Below are 18,764 nucleotides of genomic sequence, written 5' to 3' on the forward strand. Positions count from 1 at the left end.
TGTAATTGAGGCGAATCATAACAATCGCCAATTTGCTAAGCAAATGATTGTGCCAGGAAACCCAGCAGTCTCACTGTTATGATTATCTGAGAAGTGTGTTGCCGTGGCCCCAAGGCCTCTCGACCGGAGCTGTCGTAATCCCCTCCCCGGCGCACTGATAAGAGGGGGGCCAAGGTCCCCACCAGGGGTTCTGCCCTGCTCAAACAGTCAGCTGGGGACATGTTTCGGGGTGGGGCGTGTTGGGCCTTTAGAGGGAACATTGACCGGCGTCTCCGCGTGAAGGTTGCACGGGCACGCTGCCTGCCTGTCGGAGATCGATGTGTTGTGTGTCCGTGTACGTCTTTGCTCTGCACTTGATTCCTGCAACCGTGTTTACAATTTGTCTAACATGCAACAGGGAAAGCTTTTAGCTGAAAGATGTATGTGCTACTAATAGGGGTTTTCTATTAACCATCTCATACTGTACGTGTCACCATGCCAAGCTGGATTGCTAAGCGTTATCTTGGCCATGTTACATTTCTGTGACAAAGTTATAGCGTGCGTGACGTTTGATTTTAGCCCGCTGCATGTTTGCGTTAATGCCGGGTGTGTTTGTATGCCTGAAATATACTATACTTCATTAGCAGGGTGTGCCTGTTTTTGATGTGCGGTTGGAATTGGGTTGGGTTGGTCATGTCTTGCAGGTGAATGAAAGAGGCATTGAAAAAGTGGAGTGCGAGGGGTGGAGTCCATTTCTGGCCCCTCCCCCTGGTCCTCCCCAGGCTGCCTTAGACATGAGCTCACTGGGCCCCAGCAGCACCACCCAACACTCTACCAACACTCTACCAACATAGAGCACCTTTGTGCAGCACATCTTAGGCCCAAATACAGACCTACAGGACAACCAACATTATTGTTCGGCATTTACCATAATTTATCCTAATTTTAGAATTGACTGAAATGGAAAAATGATATTCCTGGGGTCCTCAATGTCTTAACTGCTTCATTTGGTTCTACGTCGCCTTGTAGTGCATTATTCCTCTCGCAAGTAGTTTTACGCTGTAAGTCTAGACCTCAGTCAGAGAGTATTTGCCAATTATTCTTAGCGTTATGTTTTAAGCTGTTTGGAGTACCCGACGGAGGGGGGTTTACAAGGAAGTAGACTGGAGACTAGACGTATGTTTTAGTTCTGTCATATTGCAGGGGATGCTGCACTGGGTCTGTTGGAAGTCTGCCATGTCTGCCATGACCCTGTCAAGCTCTGGGAGCAGCAGAATGCCCACCCATGCTGTCTGAGTCAACTAGACACAGGTGTATTCAGTCTGCCCTGAATCAGTATTGCTCAACATGGCTCTGTTTTGCTCTGCCACCAACCAGAGCTGTGTCCCTTTGTAAAGTGTGTCTAAAAACCCACCACGTGACAAAGGGGAACAACCATGTCAAAATAAAGTTCCTTTTTTGTGGAATCTGCCGCCTCGCTCTCCCTAATTCTGGTGCCTTGTGTCCGGTATCTGATGTCACAATAGGCTCCAGCCCTTTGCAATTAGGTTACACTTAAAACAGGTTCGGCACTCGTGTTTTGAATGGAGGCATCAGTCGTCCTGCTCCTTGTTGTCATCTTGGCTCCTAGTTTGCACGGCAACGCGTGCGCTGTAACCAAGAACAAGGTCAGAGCTCTCTTGAGCACGCAGAGACACTTTCGGGACGCTTCACTGCTGTCGGTTCTGATCTTAGTTTTTAAGATTTGAATTCCTTTACTTATTTATGTTATGGATCTCTACTTCTGAGTTTTATTGTTTATCAAGAGAGTACATTTTTTATGCATGCACAGTTTGGGTGGTGGGGGGGGGGGGGTGCTCGCAGAGAAAGCGCATTTTCACATGTGTATGTGACAAATCGACTTTGACTTCGATATATATAAAGGGTTTACTGCATCGAGACAATTCAAATTGGTATCAGGTACGTTGTCGATCACACAAAAATAGACTAAATTGACTTCCAAATACTGTCCTGTGATTGGCTGGACTTTCCGGGCATTCAACGTATCCCATGTGGCAAACCCCACCCACCTGGTAGGTGAAAGAGGCGAAAACAAGACGCACGTTTGAATAGGTGGAAAACAAACCAAAGCATGTATAATCTGCACAGACTGTTGAGAGCAAGTCTGTGTTCCATGTAGCACACGCAGCCTCCCGCCGGGGCCTTGGTGAAATGCCCTGCAGTACGTGTGGGATGACACACAGGGCTATTTTTCACCGGTTTATCCTGTCGCGCGTGGCAGATGGTCACCGCCACCTTCTCGTGGTAGGCTGGCAAGGAACCAACATGCCCAACATGCCCAGCTTCACTGCTTGGAGACGACTTTTAGAATGCATGTATGTGTCAGAAGTAAGAGGCAGAAGATGGGGTTCCTGTTCACTCTTTATAGAGACAAGTCAGTAGAGCAACAGCAGGAAAAGTCCCCTCTCAATCTCTATTATGCAAAGCTCCCCATCAGTCTTGTGGTACAGTGCGGTAGACAAGCAATGCAAATCACAGCACAGGGCCTCCCACCTGCCCTGTTATCTGCAGCATCGGGGCGGGTTGGAGCACAGGGGGGGAGGATGTGGGGTGGCAGGCGGGCGGGGGGGCAAAGAGGGAATAGGGGCCACATATCACCCATCAGATCCTGAGCATCGGACGACACACACCGACCTTCTCAAGCAACCTCAGACAGTTACTATTGGTGGAGCATGTCTCTGTCAGGTAAAACGACTTCTTAAGACGTACTTTGAATGGACTGAGATTCGATTTACAGCCTCTGTTCCTATTTCTTCCTCTTCCTTCTCTCCACCATTTCCTTCTCGATGCCAGAGTGTTTGCTATGCAATTGGATTGAATTTCCGTTGGCATTATTCAATGGATCACTTCACGCAAGCCGCTTCTCCCTTTTGTCCGTCAACCTCACGGCGTAGGTTCTCGTATCTTCTCGGCTGTTGACCTTGTTAAAACGGCGGCGTCGCTGTATTTTGTGAATTTTACAACGATGTGCATTCGTGGTTGGTGTTTATTTTTATTCCTCATTTGCCTCGATAAACAAATGTGTGATTAAAGCACATGTGCCTGTGATGCAGTCGAAGGGCCCGGGCTCTGGACTGTTTAAGTGAGAGCCTGGCCCTGTCAGCATGGGAGGGAAATGAGCCTGTGAGATGTGTTGAGGTGATACTGTAGTTTCTGGTGACATATGGCCGAATCTGCATGGATACAACGGCACACTTCCTGTGGTCCAGCATTACATGTAAATGTGAGTGTTGCTTTAAGAGAACTGTTCAGGGGATGAGTGTTGCTTTAAGAGAACTGTTCAGGGGATGAGTGTTGCTTTAAGAGAGCTGTTCAGGGGATGAGTGTTGCTTTAAGAGAGCTGTTCAGGGGGGTGAGTGTTGCTTTAAGAGAACTGTTCAGGGGGTGAGTGTTGCTTTAAGAGAACTGTTCAGGGGGATGAGTGTTGCTTTAAGAGAGCTGTTCAGGGGGATGAGTGTTGCTTTAAGAGAGCTGTTCAGGGGATGAGTGTTGCTTTAAGAGAACTGTTCAGGGGATGAGTGTTGCTTTAAGAGAACTGTTCAGGGGATGAGTGTTGCTTTAAGAGAGCTGTTCAGGGGGTGAGTGTTGCTTTAAGAGAGCTGTTCAGGGGGGTGAGTGTTGCTTTAAGAGAGCTGTTCAGGGGGATGAGTGTTGCTTTAAGAGAACTGTTCAGGGGGATGAGTGTTGCTTTACGAGAACTGTTCAGAGGGTGAGTGTTGCTTTAAGAGAGCTGTTCAGAGGGTGAGTGTTGCTTTAAGAGAACTGTTCAGGGGGGTGAGTGTTGTTTTAAGAGCTGTTCAGGGGGTGAGTGTTGCTTTAAGAGAACTGTTCAGGGGATGAGTGTTGCTTTAAGAGAACTGTTCAGGGGATGAGTGTTGCTTTAAGATAACTGTTCAGGGGGATGAGTGTTGCTTTAAGAGAACTGTTCAGGGGTGAGTGTTGCTTTAAGAGAACTGTTCAGGGGTGAGTGTTGCTTTAAGAGAACTGTTCAGGGGGATGAGTGTTGCTTTAAGATAACTGTTCAGAGGGATGAGTGTTGCTTTAAGAGAGCTGTTCAGGGGGTGAGTGTTGCTTTAAGAGAACTGTTCAGGGGATGAGTGTTTCTTTAAGAGAACTGTTCAGGGGGATGAGTGTTGCTTTAAGAGAGCTGTTCAGGGGGATGAGTGTTGCTTTAAGAGAACTGTTCAGAGGGATGAGTGTTGCTTTAAGAGAGCTGTTCAGGGGGGGATGAGTGTTGCTTTAAGAGAACTGTTCTGGGGGATGAGTGTTGCTTTAAGAGAGCTGTTCAGGGGGATGAGTGTTGCTTTAAGAGAACTGTTCAGGGGGATGAGTGTTGCTTTACGAGAACTGTTCAGAGGGTGAGTGTTGCTTTAAGAGAGCTGTTCAGAGGGTGAGTGTTGCTTTAAGAGAGCTGTTCAGGGGGATGAGTGTTGCTTTAAGAGAGCTGTTCAGGGGGATGAGTGTTGCTTTAAGAGAGCTGTTCAGGGGGTGAGTGTTGCTTTAAGAGAACTGTTCAGGGGGTGAGTGTTGCTTTAAGAGAACTGTTCAGGGGGATGAGTGTTGCTTTACGAGAACTGTTCAGAGGGTGAGTGTTGCTTTAAGAGAGCTGTTCAGGGGGTGAGTGTTGCTTTAAGAGAACTGTTCAGGGGGTGAGTGTTGCTTTAAGAGAACTGTTCAGGGGATGAGTGTTGCTTTAAGAGAACTGTTCAGGGGATGAGTGTTGCTTTAAGAGAGCTGTTCAGGGGGTGAGTGTTGCTTTAAGAGAACTGTTCAGGGGATGAGTGTTTCTTTAAGAGAACTGTTCAGGGGGATGAGTGTTGCTTTAAGAGAACTGTTCAGAGGGATGAGTGTTGCTTTAAGAGAACTGTTCAGGGGGATGAGTGTTGCTTTAAGAGAGCTGTTCAGGGGATGAGTGTTGCTTTAAGAGAGCTGTTCAGGGGATGCGTGTTGCTTTAAGAGAGCTGTTCAGGGGATGAGTGTTGCTTTAAGAGAACTGTTCAGAGGGATGAGTGTTGCTTTAAGAGAGCTGTTCAGGGGGGGATGAGTGTTGCTTTAAGAGAGCTGTTCAGGGGGATGAGTGCTGCTTTAAGAGAGCTGTTCAGGGGGATGAGTGTTGCTTTAAGAGAGCTGTTCAGGGGATGAGTGTTGCTTTAAGATAACTGTTCAGAGGGATGAGTGTTGCTTTAAGAGAGCTGTTCAGGGGGATGAGTGTTGCTTTAAGAGAACTGTTCAGAGGGATGAGTGTTGCTTTAAGAGAGCTGTTCAGGGGGGGATGAGTGTTGCTTTAAGAGAGCTGTTCAGGGGGATGAGTGTTGCTTTAAGAGAACTGTTCAGGGGATGAGTGTTGCTTTAAGAGAACTGTTCAGGGGATGAGTGTTGCTTTAAGATAACTGTTCAGAGGGATGAGTGTTGCTTTAAGAGAGCTGTTCAGGGGGATGAGTGTTGCTTTAAGAGAACTGTTCAGAGGGATGAGTGTTGCTTTAAGAGAGCTGTTCAGGGGGATGAGTGTTGCTTTAAGAGAACTGTTCAGGGGGATGAGTGTTGCTTTAAGAGAACTGTTCAGGGGGATGAGTGTTGCTTTAAGAGAGCTGTTCAGGGGGATGAGTGTTGTTTTAAGAGCTGTTCAGGGGGATGAGTGTTGCTTTAAGAGAACTGTTCAGAGGGATGAGTGTTGCTTTAAGAGAACTGTTCAGAGGGATGAGTGTTGCTTTAAGAGAGCTGTTCAGGGGGGTAAGTGTTGCTTTAAGAGAGCTGTTCAGGGGATGAGTGTTGCTTTAAGAGAGCTGTTCATGGGGATGAGTGTTGCTTTAAGAGAGCTGTTCAGGGGTGAGTGTTGCTTTAAGAGAGCTGTTCAGGGGGATGAGTGTTGCTTTAAGAGAACTGTTCAGGGGGATGAGTGTTGTTTTAAGAGAGCTGTTCAGGGGGATGAGTGTTGCTTTAAGAGAACTGTTCAGGGGGATGAGTGTTGTTTTAAGAGAACTGTTCAGGGGGATGAGTGTTGTTTTAAGAGCTGTTCAGGGGGATGAGTGTTGCTTTAAGAGAGTTGTTCAGGGGGGGATGAGTGTTGCTTTAAGAGAGCTGTTCAGGGGGATGAGTGTTGTTTTAAGAGCTGTTCAGGGGGATGAGTGTTGCTTTAAGAGAGCTGTTCAGGGGGGTAAGTGTTGCTTTAAGAGAGCTGTTCAGGGGATGAGTGTTGCTTTAAGAGAACTGTTCAGGGGGATGAGTGTTGCTTTAAGAGAGCTGTTCAGGGGGATGAGTGTTGCTTTAAGAGAGCTGTTCAGGGGGTGAGTGTTGCTTTAAGAGAGCTGTTCAGGGGGATGAGTGTTGCTTTAAGAGAGCTGTTCAGGGGGATGAGTGTTGCTTTAAGAGAGCTGTTCAGGGGGTGAGTGTTGCTTTAAGAGAACTGTTCAGGGGGTGAGTGTTGCTTTAAGAGAGCTGTTCAGGGGGATGAGTGTTGCTTTAAGAGAGCTGTTCAGAGGGATGAGTGTTGCTTTAAGAGAACTGTTCAGGGGGATGAGTGTTTCTTTAAGAGAACTGTTCAGGGGGATGAGTGTTGCTTTAAGAGAACTGTTCAGGGGGATGAGTGTTTCTTTAAGAGAACTGTTCAGGGGGATGAGTGTTGCTTTAAGAGAGCTGTTCAGGGGATGAGTGTTGCTTTAAGAGAGCTGTTCAGGGGGATGAGTGTTGCTTTAAGAGAGCTGTTCAGGGGATGAGTGTTGCTTTAAGAGAACTGTTCAGGGGGATGAGTGTTGCTTTAAGAGAACTGTTCAGGGGATGAGTGTTGCTTTAATAGAACTGTTCAGGGGGTGAGTGTTGCTTTAAGAGAGCTGTTTAGGGGGATGAGTGTTTCTTTAAGAGAGCTGTTCAGGGGGGGATGAGTGTTGCTTTAAGAGAACTGTTCAGGGGGTGAGTGTTGCTTTAAGAGAGCTGTTCAGGGGGGTGAGTGTTGCTTTAAGAGAGCTGTTCAGGGGATGAGTGTTGCTTTAAGAGAGCTGTTCAGGGGGATGAGTGTTGCTTTAAGAGAGCTGTTCAGGGGATGAGTGTTGCTTTATGAGAGTTGTTCAGGGGGGGATGAGTGTTGCTTTAAGAGAACTGTTCAGGGGGATGAGTGTTGCTTTAAGAGAGCTGTTCAGGGGGATGAGTGTTGCTTTAAGAGAGCTGTTCAGGGGATGAGTGTTGCTTTAAGAGAGCTGTTCAGGGGGATGAGTGTTGCTTTAAGAGAGCTGTTCAGGGGATGAGTGTTGCTTTACGAGAGTTGTTCAGGGGATGAGTGTTGCTTTAAGAGAGCTGTTCAGAGGGATGAGAGTTCTGGAGTAACAGAAGAGAGCTAATTTCCTACATTTAAGTTTTGTACCAAAGTATCCCAGCTGACGTAAAGGATATCATTACCCTGGCCGCTCGCCGTTGTAATTGTGTAATTTGTAATATCGGTATGGAGGAATAAATACCCACAATGAAGTTATAATGGATCTTTCTTTGACTTTCTTGTTGCTCAGCTAAGCTAATCAAGGAGTAGATAATGAGTGTGGTTATAGCGGTACTGTAGTTGATGTGTGGGGCAGATAATCAGGAAAAGGCCTGGCTTCATAATGCTACATAATACAGAAAGAGTGCCAGGAGATCTCGCCAGGAAAATAGGTTGTTGTTTGAATTTTTTTTATTGTTATTGCCTTTTTTTTATGATGATGATGATTTTAGTCCTGCTTTCTTTGTGTCAACTATCATACTGCATAATGTGAACTGTATAATTATTGTTACATACCATATGATATATATTTCTGAGGTATTCCATTATATTGTGTTAATTGAACATAGAGCATTATTTCCATCTACTGTAGGTTTCGGGTTGAAGAACATGAAAGGTTTATAGATGAACTGAGAGGTGGATCTTATGTCATTCCTGCCTTGATACGAGTTCATCTATCAAACCGTCACTCAATATGCCTTTTTAATTGTAGCCGGCTACCTTTTAATAGGTAGCCATTTTGTCCAGATTGGATATCCAACATGTCTTGATTTTGTTGATATCCAGGGGGATAGACATCAAAAGGCTTTAGTTATCATTTTCCCAACAACGACAGCTCTTAATATTTTGGGTAATTCTACGTTCAACATACCTAATGCAACAAGATTCAAAAACACGATTTTCATTGTACATAATCTTTTAATGTCTCTCCATTGTGCCATAGTCCAGTGCAAGAAGATGATGAGGAAATAGCTGTCTTTGATCAAATGTTTTATGGAATATGAGGTCAGCAGTGGAGACGCTCCGGTTAGGGTTCCATCAGACGGGTGAGGTTTTAGCTTCCACAAGGTGATTAACACATTCCCCGCCATTGGTTATACCCATCAATATAGCCAGTCTGCCACCACTGTAAGCCTATGGAGATTTTTACCTTCTTTGCAGGGCTATAACTTTTAAAATTGTATTGCTATATTGACATTACTATGGCCCATTCAACATCGATTATCTATCGTTCAGGATGTGGGAACGTTATACTTTTTCATTCATACATTCATACAAAAATACCTTCTAGAACAGTGGTCACCAACCTTTTTAAGCCCAAGATCACTTTTTTTTTTTTGGTGATGGCAAGATCTACCTATTGAAGCGTTGAGAGAAAAAGACAGCCAAGATTGTACTTTAAACTAAATGACTTTTATTTGCCTGTATTCTATTACATGCAATGCTTTGGTCCAACATTAAAACGTCAAAGTAGAACTATTATGTACCTTCTCAGTCAGTGCTAAGTGCAGTCATCTTATGCAGCATCACTTTTCACATCAAAACAAAAGTAGAACTGTAGGCCTAATGTGGACTTTCTCATATTATTAACATTGACAAGCATATTTACAATTAGCATTTTATAAAGTATAACTGTAATGTGTACTTTCTCAGTCAGTGCTAAGTGCAGCATTACTTTTCACATCAAAACAAAAGTAGAACTGTAATGTGTACTTTCTCAGTCAGTGCTAAGTGCAGTCAGTGCTAAGTGCAGCATCATTTTCACATCAAAACAAAAGTAGAACTGTATGTGTACTTTCTCAGTCAGTGCTAAGTGCAGCATCACTATTCACATCAAAACAAAGGTAGAACTGTAATGTGGACTCTCAGGGTAAGATCTATTTTTTTTTTTTTTTTTTTTTTTTTTTTAATTTTCATGGAAAGATCTACAGGGACAGTCTCAAAGATCGACCAGTCGATCAAGATCGACGGGTTGGTGACCACTGTTCTAGAATATAAGTATGTTTTTATCGTTTTCTGCAGTAATTCCTAGAACGTGAGTTATAGGCCTAAACGCATATATAGATTACCGATGGCGTTTCTTCCCTATACACACTATATTAAAAAATTCAACTGTATATGATCGGTATACGTTATGCTTCAGCCATATCCTGTAGGTGAGTGTAACTCGCCCGACCATCCACCAGGCGGCGGTATTGAGCCATCGTTGCCGTCACCTATATAGGGTCCAGCTGCAGCGTCGCGGGTGTATATATGAATTATGAATGCCATGGCGAAAAAATGAAATATTGATCTCAATAACGCTGTACAGCGAGGTCTGGCGCTCAACGCATGGCGGCCAATAACGCTGTACAGCGTTTTTGGCGGAGAAAGTGTTAAGGTACATTTTCAGATCCACCGGGAGCCTGTGGAAATGATTCATTGGCACAAAAGGGGAAAGGATATTGAACAACGGTCTGATATATGAACTCATACCAAAATAAGAATGACATCGAACCCGGATGGTGGAGCAGTGATCAAGGAGGCTCTTGTGAAGCCATTCAGACTGTCAAACCTGCGTGGTGCTGATGACCTGCCAGGCAGCCATGTTTATTACTGGTCAGTGGCTCTGGAGAGCCCTGAGGATCTGCCCATCTGCCTGCTAAGTGGCTCTCATTGCAAGCTGTCGCATGCTGTGAATTGATTGGCATAAATGTCAGTCATTAATAAGACATGGGGTGAGCTCGACTTTCACAAAGACACCCCGCGCTAGTGTTTCACCCGCGGGGAGCCAAACAAAAAGAAAGGCCGGCATCAGCGGAGAGAGGAAATGGAGGAAACAGGAAGAGAGACACATTTCCTGCCTCATTTGGGGAGAGACGATCATTAACAGGGATATAGTGTCAACTGTTTCAATGTAATCAGGTTTTTTTTTTACCTGAGGATATCAATTCCACCATAGACGTATATCAAACATGTTCATTTCCCACAGAATGTCATCAGTAAGACAATGTCAAAAGTTGGAGTGTAGAGCCTGGAAACCCATTGTATTAGATTCGATTAGATCAAATGTATTGTCATTATACAGCAGGTACAGTACAATGAAAAGAAGTTTGGCATCTAACTAAAGTACAAACGTAACAGTAAAGTGCAATAATAATGTACAACTTGATTAAACTGGGTATAAAATATACTCAGGGCTAGATCCACAAAGAATGGATTGCACGGAGCAAGTTGCACCCTTACTTGAAATTCATTATGAATTGAAAATGGGGGACCCTGATGTAAACAAGACGAAAGTCTTTCTCTGGTCTGCCTCCCCTTAACAATTGTGTGTATTGAGCTGTACTGTATTGTACCCATTCTGCAATCTGTTAATAAAAATGTATTCAATCAATCAATCTGCACGATGATTGATTGAATGAAACTTTTATTAACAGATTGCAGAATGGGTACAATACAGTACAGCTCAATACACACAATTGTTAAGGGGAGGCAGGTAGGTGCTGCTCAAACAGAAAGGCTTCGTATTGCATTCAGAGCGAATCGGGGTCTGCAGAGCAAGTGAGAGTCTGTGTGATGTTGACGCTCTTGTGTGGGTGGGTGGGGGGGTGGGGTGGGGGGTAGACAGAGAGGTGATATGAGATCTGGCGGTGAACCTGATGGGAACAGGCTCTCGTTTACCCCGTAATTGTTACCTGCAGACTATTCAGCTGGAGAACAGGTCAATGAACACACTGGGTAGCGTAAAAACAATGATGTCATGCAGCCAATGGCTTACTCATGGACAGAGGCATTAAAGATTTATACAACGAAAATCTTGTTTTTCAATCTTGTCACATTTTTGACAGAGGGTATTTGACGTAAAATTACCCAACATGTTAGAGCTGTTGTTGTGAAAATGTTGACTAAAGCCCTTTGATGTCTATCCCCCTGGATATCAACAGAATCAAGCCATTTCAGATATCTAATCTGCTTCCTTTGAAATATCGCATATTATATCATGGCTTGGGTGAATACTCAATTCTGATTGGCTGGATGGGTATTGATTATTTTTCAATATACTGCTCGTCTAAAGCCTCATCACAGTTTGCACTTGTTTGGCTTTCTGGCAGAAAGCCGTGTTGGCAAACTTGTCCTCTGTGCCCATGACAATGACCCCGAAATCTAACTTTATGCTTGGGTTTTCTGTCAATAACTTTGCCTACGTTTAAAGCTGCAGTAGGCAACTTGGGAGAAATGAGCAATGAGTGAATGTACCTGTCCAGCAGAAATAGAGCAAGCGCTGCATCACTTTTCAAGCCCAAGCACATGCAACAACGGTTTTCAACAGATCATGAGGGCTAGTTGCACCCTACTTACAATTCATTATGAATTGAAAATGGGGAACCCTGGTGTAAACAAGACGAAAGTATTTCTCTGGTCTGCATCCCCTTAACAATTGTGTGTATTAATTGAGCCTTACTGTATTGTACCCATTCTGCAATCTGTTAATAACATTTTCAATCAATAATTTTTTTTTAATTAGTAATGAAACTAGTTTGCTACAATTACAATTATTTTAGTGTTTCAAAAACACAACAACAGTGACAATTTATCACCTGCTAGCACAGGTTAGCCGATGTTAATCTCCCATAGTAACCGACCACGCTGGGCTCATGAATTTGTTTACATTTGAGAGCTTCATGTATTACGATGGCTTGACTTGACATATCCTTTCAATGACCAGAAGGCCACGCCCCCTCACAAGCCAGACAAACTTGAATTAAATCAACTGTTTTTATAGAAACATACAGCACACTGAACTACTTTCCATTTTCAGCTACGTGAGCCTACGTCATGCTTTTTCCTTGTTTATGATAACACTCTGTCCTGCTGAGGCGGGGTTTATTTCCAGTTTGACATTAGATAACCTTATCAGCGACAATAAAGGAAGATTTGTGGACCCGCAATACAGTGAGCCCGGAGGGAGTAGCCAGGGGCTGCTGGGAAATTGCCCTCAAGTGATCTTTGACCCTGAGTAAATCTGTGCCTCTGATCGGTGCTCTGGAAAGAGAAACTTAATACCAGCCAAGCCACAGTGCTGTATGTGCTGTTCACTCTCTGCCTGCCTGAAAACATTAACCAACGCTCTGGTAATGTGATTAGATTATATCTATAACAAACAATCTAACTGCACATGCAGTTTATATGGGGGAAAATGCCCGTTGTGTGTGTGTTCATCCGTATACATGGCATGCACACACATTATCTGCCCTTGTTACTTCCTTATTACCCTGGCTACTCTCCTCATCCCCTGTGTCCCTCCCTCCCTCTCATCTGTTTACACCTCAGTACTGCTAGCCGCATATATGGGCTTCAGGTCGGTGGCGAAGCTAGTTTTGTGTTGTTGTTGTTTACTCTGGACATTTGGATGTACGGCAGGATCCATGGTCACTTTCTCCTCTAAACCGATTACATCTCATTGTCTCCTAAACAACAGAGCAAAGGAAGAAGTACTCCAACTCCAACATCATCATGCATGAGACGTCACAGTACCATGTAGAGGTGAGACTCGCTGTGTTTATTCCACAAACCAAACCTCCATTGAGGGTAAAAATATCAAATGTACAAGTGTCTGTATTTAGGGTGCACAGGGTATCGGTAACTATCTCACAAGAAAGGAATTATTTTCTTTTAGAGTATGGGGAAACAAAATTGAGAGAGAGAAACGTTCCTGGAAATTCACCAGTGCACTGTGTGTTGCTTCAGCTACGGCACTCCTTTGAGGTGTTGCGCATTGCCTTGACCAGCACTTGCTGTCAAACTATTGATCTGTCTGAATGACAGCTCTGTTACTTATGGTATCATTATTTTGCCTAAAAGGTGCCACATGAGAAGCACAACAACAAATTGGCACTATGCAATTTGGGTAAAAGTTTCATAATCAAAAGTTTAACTGTGAGAAGATTAAAATAAATCTGGGGACATTCTAAAAAGCTTGTCAGCTTGTAGCAATGGTGAAAAGAAAAACATATAACGTACATCTTTTTAAATAAATCATTAAAGTGGAAAAACAGCTCAAAAAGGGGGCTTAACAAGGCTTAATGAGCTAAAATTAAACTCAAAACATGAATTGAGAACCATAGACTTCACGATAACCAGAAGGAAAAGTGTACGAAAAATAAGGACATATTTAAAAAAAAAAATCATCAAAGTCTCAATTTAGTAAAAACCGAAGGCTTAATGTAGGTTAATGACCTAAAATAAAAATAAACAAGAGCGCAATGTGGCTTAATGACCCAAAAGTAGGGTTAAATTAAATTAATTGCTTGTGTACTTGGCCATATGACCCTACTATAAGGAGAAAAACAAGTCAAAGAACTAACAATAACACAGATGTTGGTAGCGTTATGCCTTTTAACTAGGGATGTCCGATATTATTGGCCGATATTGGCATTAAAATGTGATATCGGAAATTATCTGTATCGGTTTTCAAAAAATATATATATATTATTATTTAAAAAAATATATACATTTATTGAACCTTTATTTACCCAGGCAAGCAAGTAAGAACAAATTCTGATTTTATTTATTGTCAAAAGTATGCATAATGTTGTGTTAATTCCACGACAAGAGATATGTAATGTTAATTACCTGAAATTATTCCGTTTTTTGGGGGGGGGGGGGGGGGGAACCCTGCATATATTGGTATCGGTTGATATCGGTATCGGAAATTAAGAGTTGGACAATATCGGTATATCGGTATCGGTAAAAAAGCCAATATCGAACATCCCTACTTTTAACGTCTGACTGCCTTACATTTACCAGAACTGAGATAACGATTTAGCTAGAATAGCTGCAACCTTTTTACGATAGGCCACTCCCATTGCCACACTCCCTTTTAGAACACGCACGCACGCACGCACGCACGCACGCACGCACGCACGCACGCACGCACACACACACACACACACACACACACACACACACACACACACACACACACACACACACACACATACACACACACAAACATTTTCACCTCCATGCCCAGTTTCAACCTCCTAGGGCGAAACCTGCGGCCTCTAGAGGGTGGGGAAATGTTTGTGGACCAACCAACCCACAGCTAATATACTGTAGTAATCAGGACAGTTGTTACACTTGTGGTGAGCTAAAGTAGGGAGGCTATGATTCACTAACGTGATCCAAGCTGTGTCGTCGCTGGTTGTTGTTGAACTATGCCCTGTGTGTCTGCTGGGAACAGGATTTCTCTCATTGCCTCTCCATTATAAAACATGGGCAGGTCATCACAGATAACAGACACATTGGCAGGACCTACAGGCCGGCGTGCCAACGCCAACACTTCAGTTTTGATACCAGAGATATCAGAATGATAATGCACATAAAGAAATTCTATATGTATCACTTGCGCTGCTTTGCATTGGAGATGCCTCCTGTGTCTGTAACTAAGGACGTCCCGATCATGTTTTCCTGCCCCCAACCCAGATCCGAGTCATTAAATGTTCAGTATCTGCTGATACCGAGTCCTGGTCTGTATTTGTATTTTCCTAGATAATATAGCAGCACAGTGCACACTTTAAAGTTAAAGTTATTAAAAGCCATTTCAATCTAGGTAAGACATGCTTGATAATTGAATAGTTCTGCTTAATTTAAAGGGGAAAAAAGCCTACATCACGACTTTCCCTAGTTTTCATTAATATTTTTTAACAGAAAAGGATCTGAATTTGATATTAATTAACCCGATACTGATTAATTAAAACATGCTGTGATCAGATTACGATCTATCCGATTGGGACATCCCTAATCTGTAATAAATGCTGATCAACCAGTTTAAAGCATCTGCCATGAATGAAACTAGCTGTTTTTGAATTGTGGAACGGTACAATTTTGCAAGCATAATTTTGCCATCAGTTACCCATACAGGTTATAACCACTAGTTTACCTCCTCTACATGATCTAAATCTCTCCCTCTTTATTTCTCAATCTGTCTCTCTCTCTTTCCCCTCCTTCCTCCTCCCTCATATCCCCCACCCCTTTTCTGCACCTCCATCTTCTCTCTCTCTCTCTCTCTCTCTCTCTCTCTCTCTCTCTCTCTCTCTCTCTCTCTCTCTCTCTCTCTCTCTCTCTCTCTCTCTCTCTCTCTCTTGAAATTCAGCATCTCTCCACATTCATGATGGACAAGACAGAGTCCATAGCCACAGTGGACGATGCCATCAAGAAGTTGGTCCTCCTGGATTCCAAAGACAAGATCTGGACCCAGGAGATGCTCCTACAGGTCAGCGACAAGGCTGTCAGGCTGCTGGACTGCGACACTCTGGTATGGATCCATCTCCACTCTTAACAAACAAATAAATAAAGACTCTTGTACTCAGTATTCACTGATGCTATATCTTCATTCGTTTCTGTATAACCTTGGTTTCAACCAGTAGGATCCAACATTTGGGTGACTGTTTCAATCTCTTTAAAGTAAATTATACATTATGATATCTTTGCTAACATTGATACAGAGAAGTTTGCGCTCTTGACTTGAGGCGTACCAAGGTGTGGGCCAGGTGCGTAATAGTCCAATGTAATCTGAAAAGACCTGCACACAACAAATATTGAGGCTCTTTGGCTGCAAAAAATAGAAGATTTATTTACGTACATAGTGAAGAAAAAGTGAATCAGTGACAAAAAGGGTGGACATTCGAAAAACAAAAACAAATATAATCTATATTGCATATATTATATCAATATTTAAAAAATTTACTGCAGGAGTGAAAGGCCCTTTAGAGGCGTGAGGAAAATATATTGAAATAAAGGAGAAAGAGGGCTCAATTATAGTAGCAAGTTATAATGACGTAAGATCAGTCCTCAGTTTCCATGGCAGGCAGCAGGGACTGCCACCATGAGCTGTGCACAGTAAATTGTGGTCACTCACTCACTCACTCACTCACTCACTCACTCACTCACTCACTCACTCACTCACTCACTCACTCACTCACTCACTCACTCACTCACTCACTCACTCACTCACTCACTCACTCACTCACTCACTCACTCACTCACTCACTCACTCAACTCACTCACTCACTCACTCACTCACTCACTCACTCACTCAACTCACTCAACTCACTCACTCACTCACTCACTCACTCACTCACTCATTCACTCACTCACTCACTCACTCACTCACTCACTCACTCACTCACTCACTCACTCACTCACTCACTCACTCACTCACTCACTCACTCACTCAACTCACTCACTCACTCACTCAACTCACTCACTCACTCACTCACTCACTCACTCACTCACTCACTCACTCACTCACTCACTCACTCACTCACTCACTCACGGACGAACGATCTGGCAGGGACGCTTTCATGACGACTCAGCCCTGCTGGTCTCTGACAGGTTGAAAACGCCCTCAGCTCTGAACTAGGCAGAATCTGCACCTGGCTCGCTGATAACAAACTATCATTACACCTGGGTAAAACAGAGTCCATTCTCTTTGGTTCAAATAACAAACTCAGCAAGGCAAACGGCTTCTCTGTTACAGTGGGTGACAATATTGTCACAAGGAAAGATGAAATTACATACCTGGGCTCCATCCTAAAGGCAAATCTTTCCTGTGACAAAATGGCATCCAATGTAATAAAAAAAAGTCAACCAACGAACAAAGATTCTTGTACCGGATCTCCTCTCTGGTAAGCAAGAATTGATTGATTGATTGATTGAAAAGTTTATTAACAGATTGCAGAATGGGTACAGTACAGTACAGCTCAGTACATACAATTGTTAAGGGGATGCAGACCAGAGAAAGACTTTCGTCTTGTTTACATCAGGGTCCCCCATTTTCAATTCATCATAACATATATGACATACATGACATACAGATAGACAGTACTGCTACATCTATACATTTATGACATATCAGATTTGCAAATACAGTACTGTTTGTGATACAAAAGTGTCCAGAAAAGGAGTGTATATACATTTGGCGTAGAAACTGTACATTGGAGGAGATTGGTTGGGTGGGGTGGGGTTGGGTGGGTTGGGTGAGGGCTGTACATTGGAGGTGGGGGGGGGGTTGGGTAGGGGACACACACACATTTTACACTGTACATTGGAATATTGACAAAGCCTTACTTGGTCATTTACTGTACAACTAGGTTAGGACATTTGTAGGGGCCAGTTTCGAATTGCAGTCTCACGTAGGTGTTTTTTGAGAGTGTTTTTGAAGGTGGGTAGTGATTCACATTCCTTTACAGCTTTAGGCAGGGCGTTCCACATTGATGTGGCATAATTGCGAAACGTGTTTAGTCCCTTGTTTGAGCCGAATCTGGGTTTTACATGATTTGTGGAGCTCCCTCTGGTGTTGTGATCGTGGTATTCACTGACCTTTGGGAAGTATTTTGACATGTACATGGGTACCTTGGTCGCGTAGTGTATCTTGTAGACCAGGCCCATTGCAAGTTGCTGTACTCTGTCGTCTACTCTAAGCCATCCTAGGTTGTCAAAGTGGGCAGGGGTGAGGTGGGTTCTAGGAGTCAGGTCAAGTAGTAGTCTGACTAGCTTGTTTTGAGATGTTTGTAATTTGTTTTTTAGTGCCTTTGAGGTGCTTTGGTACCATGAGGTGCAAGCATAGTCGTAGTACCCTTGAATGAGTGCTCCTGCTAGAGTCTTCAGGGTATTCTTGTTTACCAGAGATGAATACCCTGAAGACTCTAACAGGAGCACTCATTCAAGGGTACTACGACTATGCTTGCACCTCATGGTACCAAAGCACCTCAAAGGCACTAAAAACAAGACTACAAACATCATAAAACAAACTGGTCAGACTACTGCTTGACCTTACTCCTAAAACCCACCTCACCCCTGCCCACTTTGACATCATAGGATGGTAGAGTAGACGACAGAGTACAGCAGCTTGCAATGGGCCTGGTCTACAAGATGTTCAACCCATTTCCAGATTTTTTCTACTATTTTAAGGCGTACACATTAAGACCATTGACAACATGGTTTGATCCCCAAGCATTAGTATCCTGGAGAAAATTAGAAGAAAACATAGTAGCCCCACATAGACTGAAGGACATAGCATACACTAAACTACCAATCAAGCATTGCGAACGGAAATTTGGCCCCATAATTACTCATGCGATCCGGATATGGCGTGAAACACAAAGAAAATATCCTAACCCACATAAATGGCACAATCATACTCCCTTATTCAATAACAATGCACTCTTGATTGAAAAACGACCTATAAGATTCCCTATATGGGAAAAGCAAGGCATACACTCATTAGGGGATGTTTTTAACAAACAGGGTTTCTGTAGTTATGAAGAAATACAGAAGAAATTTAATCTCACCACACATCTTTTTTACTTACAGTTATTGTTATGTTTGAAGACTCAAGGTGTTCCATTAACGAAACCAATTGAACACCACAGATACCACAAATTCTCCTATGAAAGAGAGACATCAAGAGGTTTTGTTTCAGATTTTTATCATC

The 18,764-nt window shown here is 43.3% G+C and overlaps 1 protein-coding gene across 4 annotated transcripts in view; it reads left to right on the forward strand.

The window, feature by feature from the left end:
- eps8l2 (EPS8 signaling adaptor L2) overlaps positions 1-18,764 on the forward strand; it is a 95,282-nt gene that overhangs the window by 24,090 nt on the left and 52,428 nt on the right. For 3 of the 4 annotated variants that reach the window (XM_084335613.1, XM_084335614.1, XM_084335612.1), the window contains 2 exons: positions 12,747-12,811; positions 15,423-15,584. In XM_084335613.1, the coding sequence (XP_084191739.1) occupies positions 12,747-12,811; positions 15,423-15,584 (227 nt within the window). The remainder of the gene's footprint in view (positions 1-12,746; positions 12,812-15,422; positions 15,585-18,764) is intronic. The other variant, XM_084335615.1, reaches the window with a different exon arrangement.

Source organism: Notolepis coatsorum, assembly GCF_963971535.1.
Source record: "Notolepis coatsorum genome assembly, chromosome: 18".
NCBI lineage: Eukaryota > Metazoa > Chordata > Actinopteri > Aulopiformes > Paralepididae > Notolepis > Notolepis coatsorum.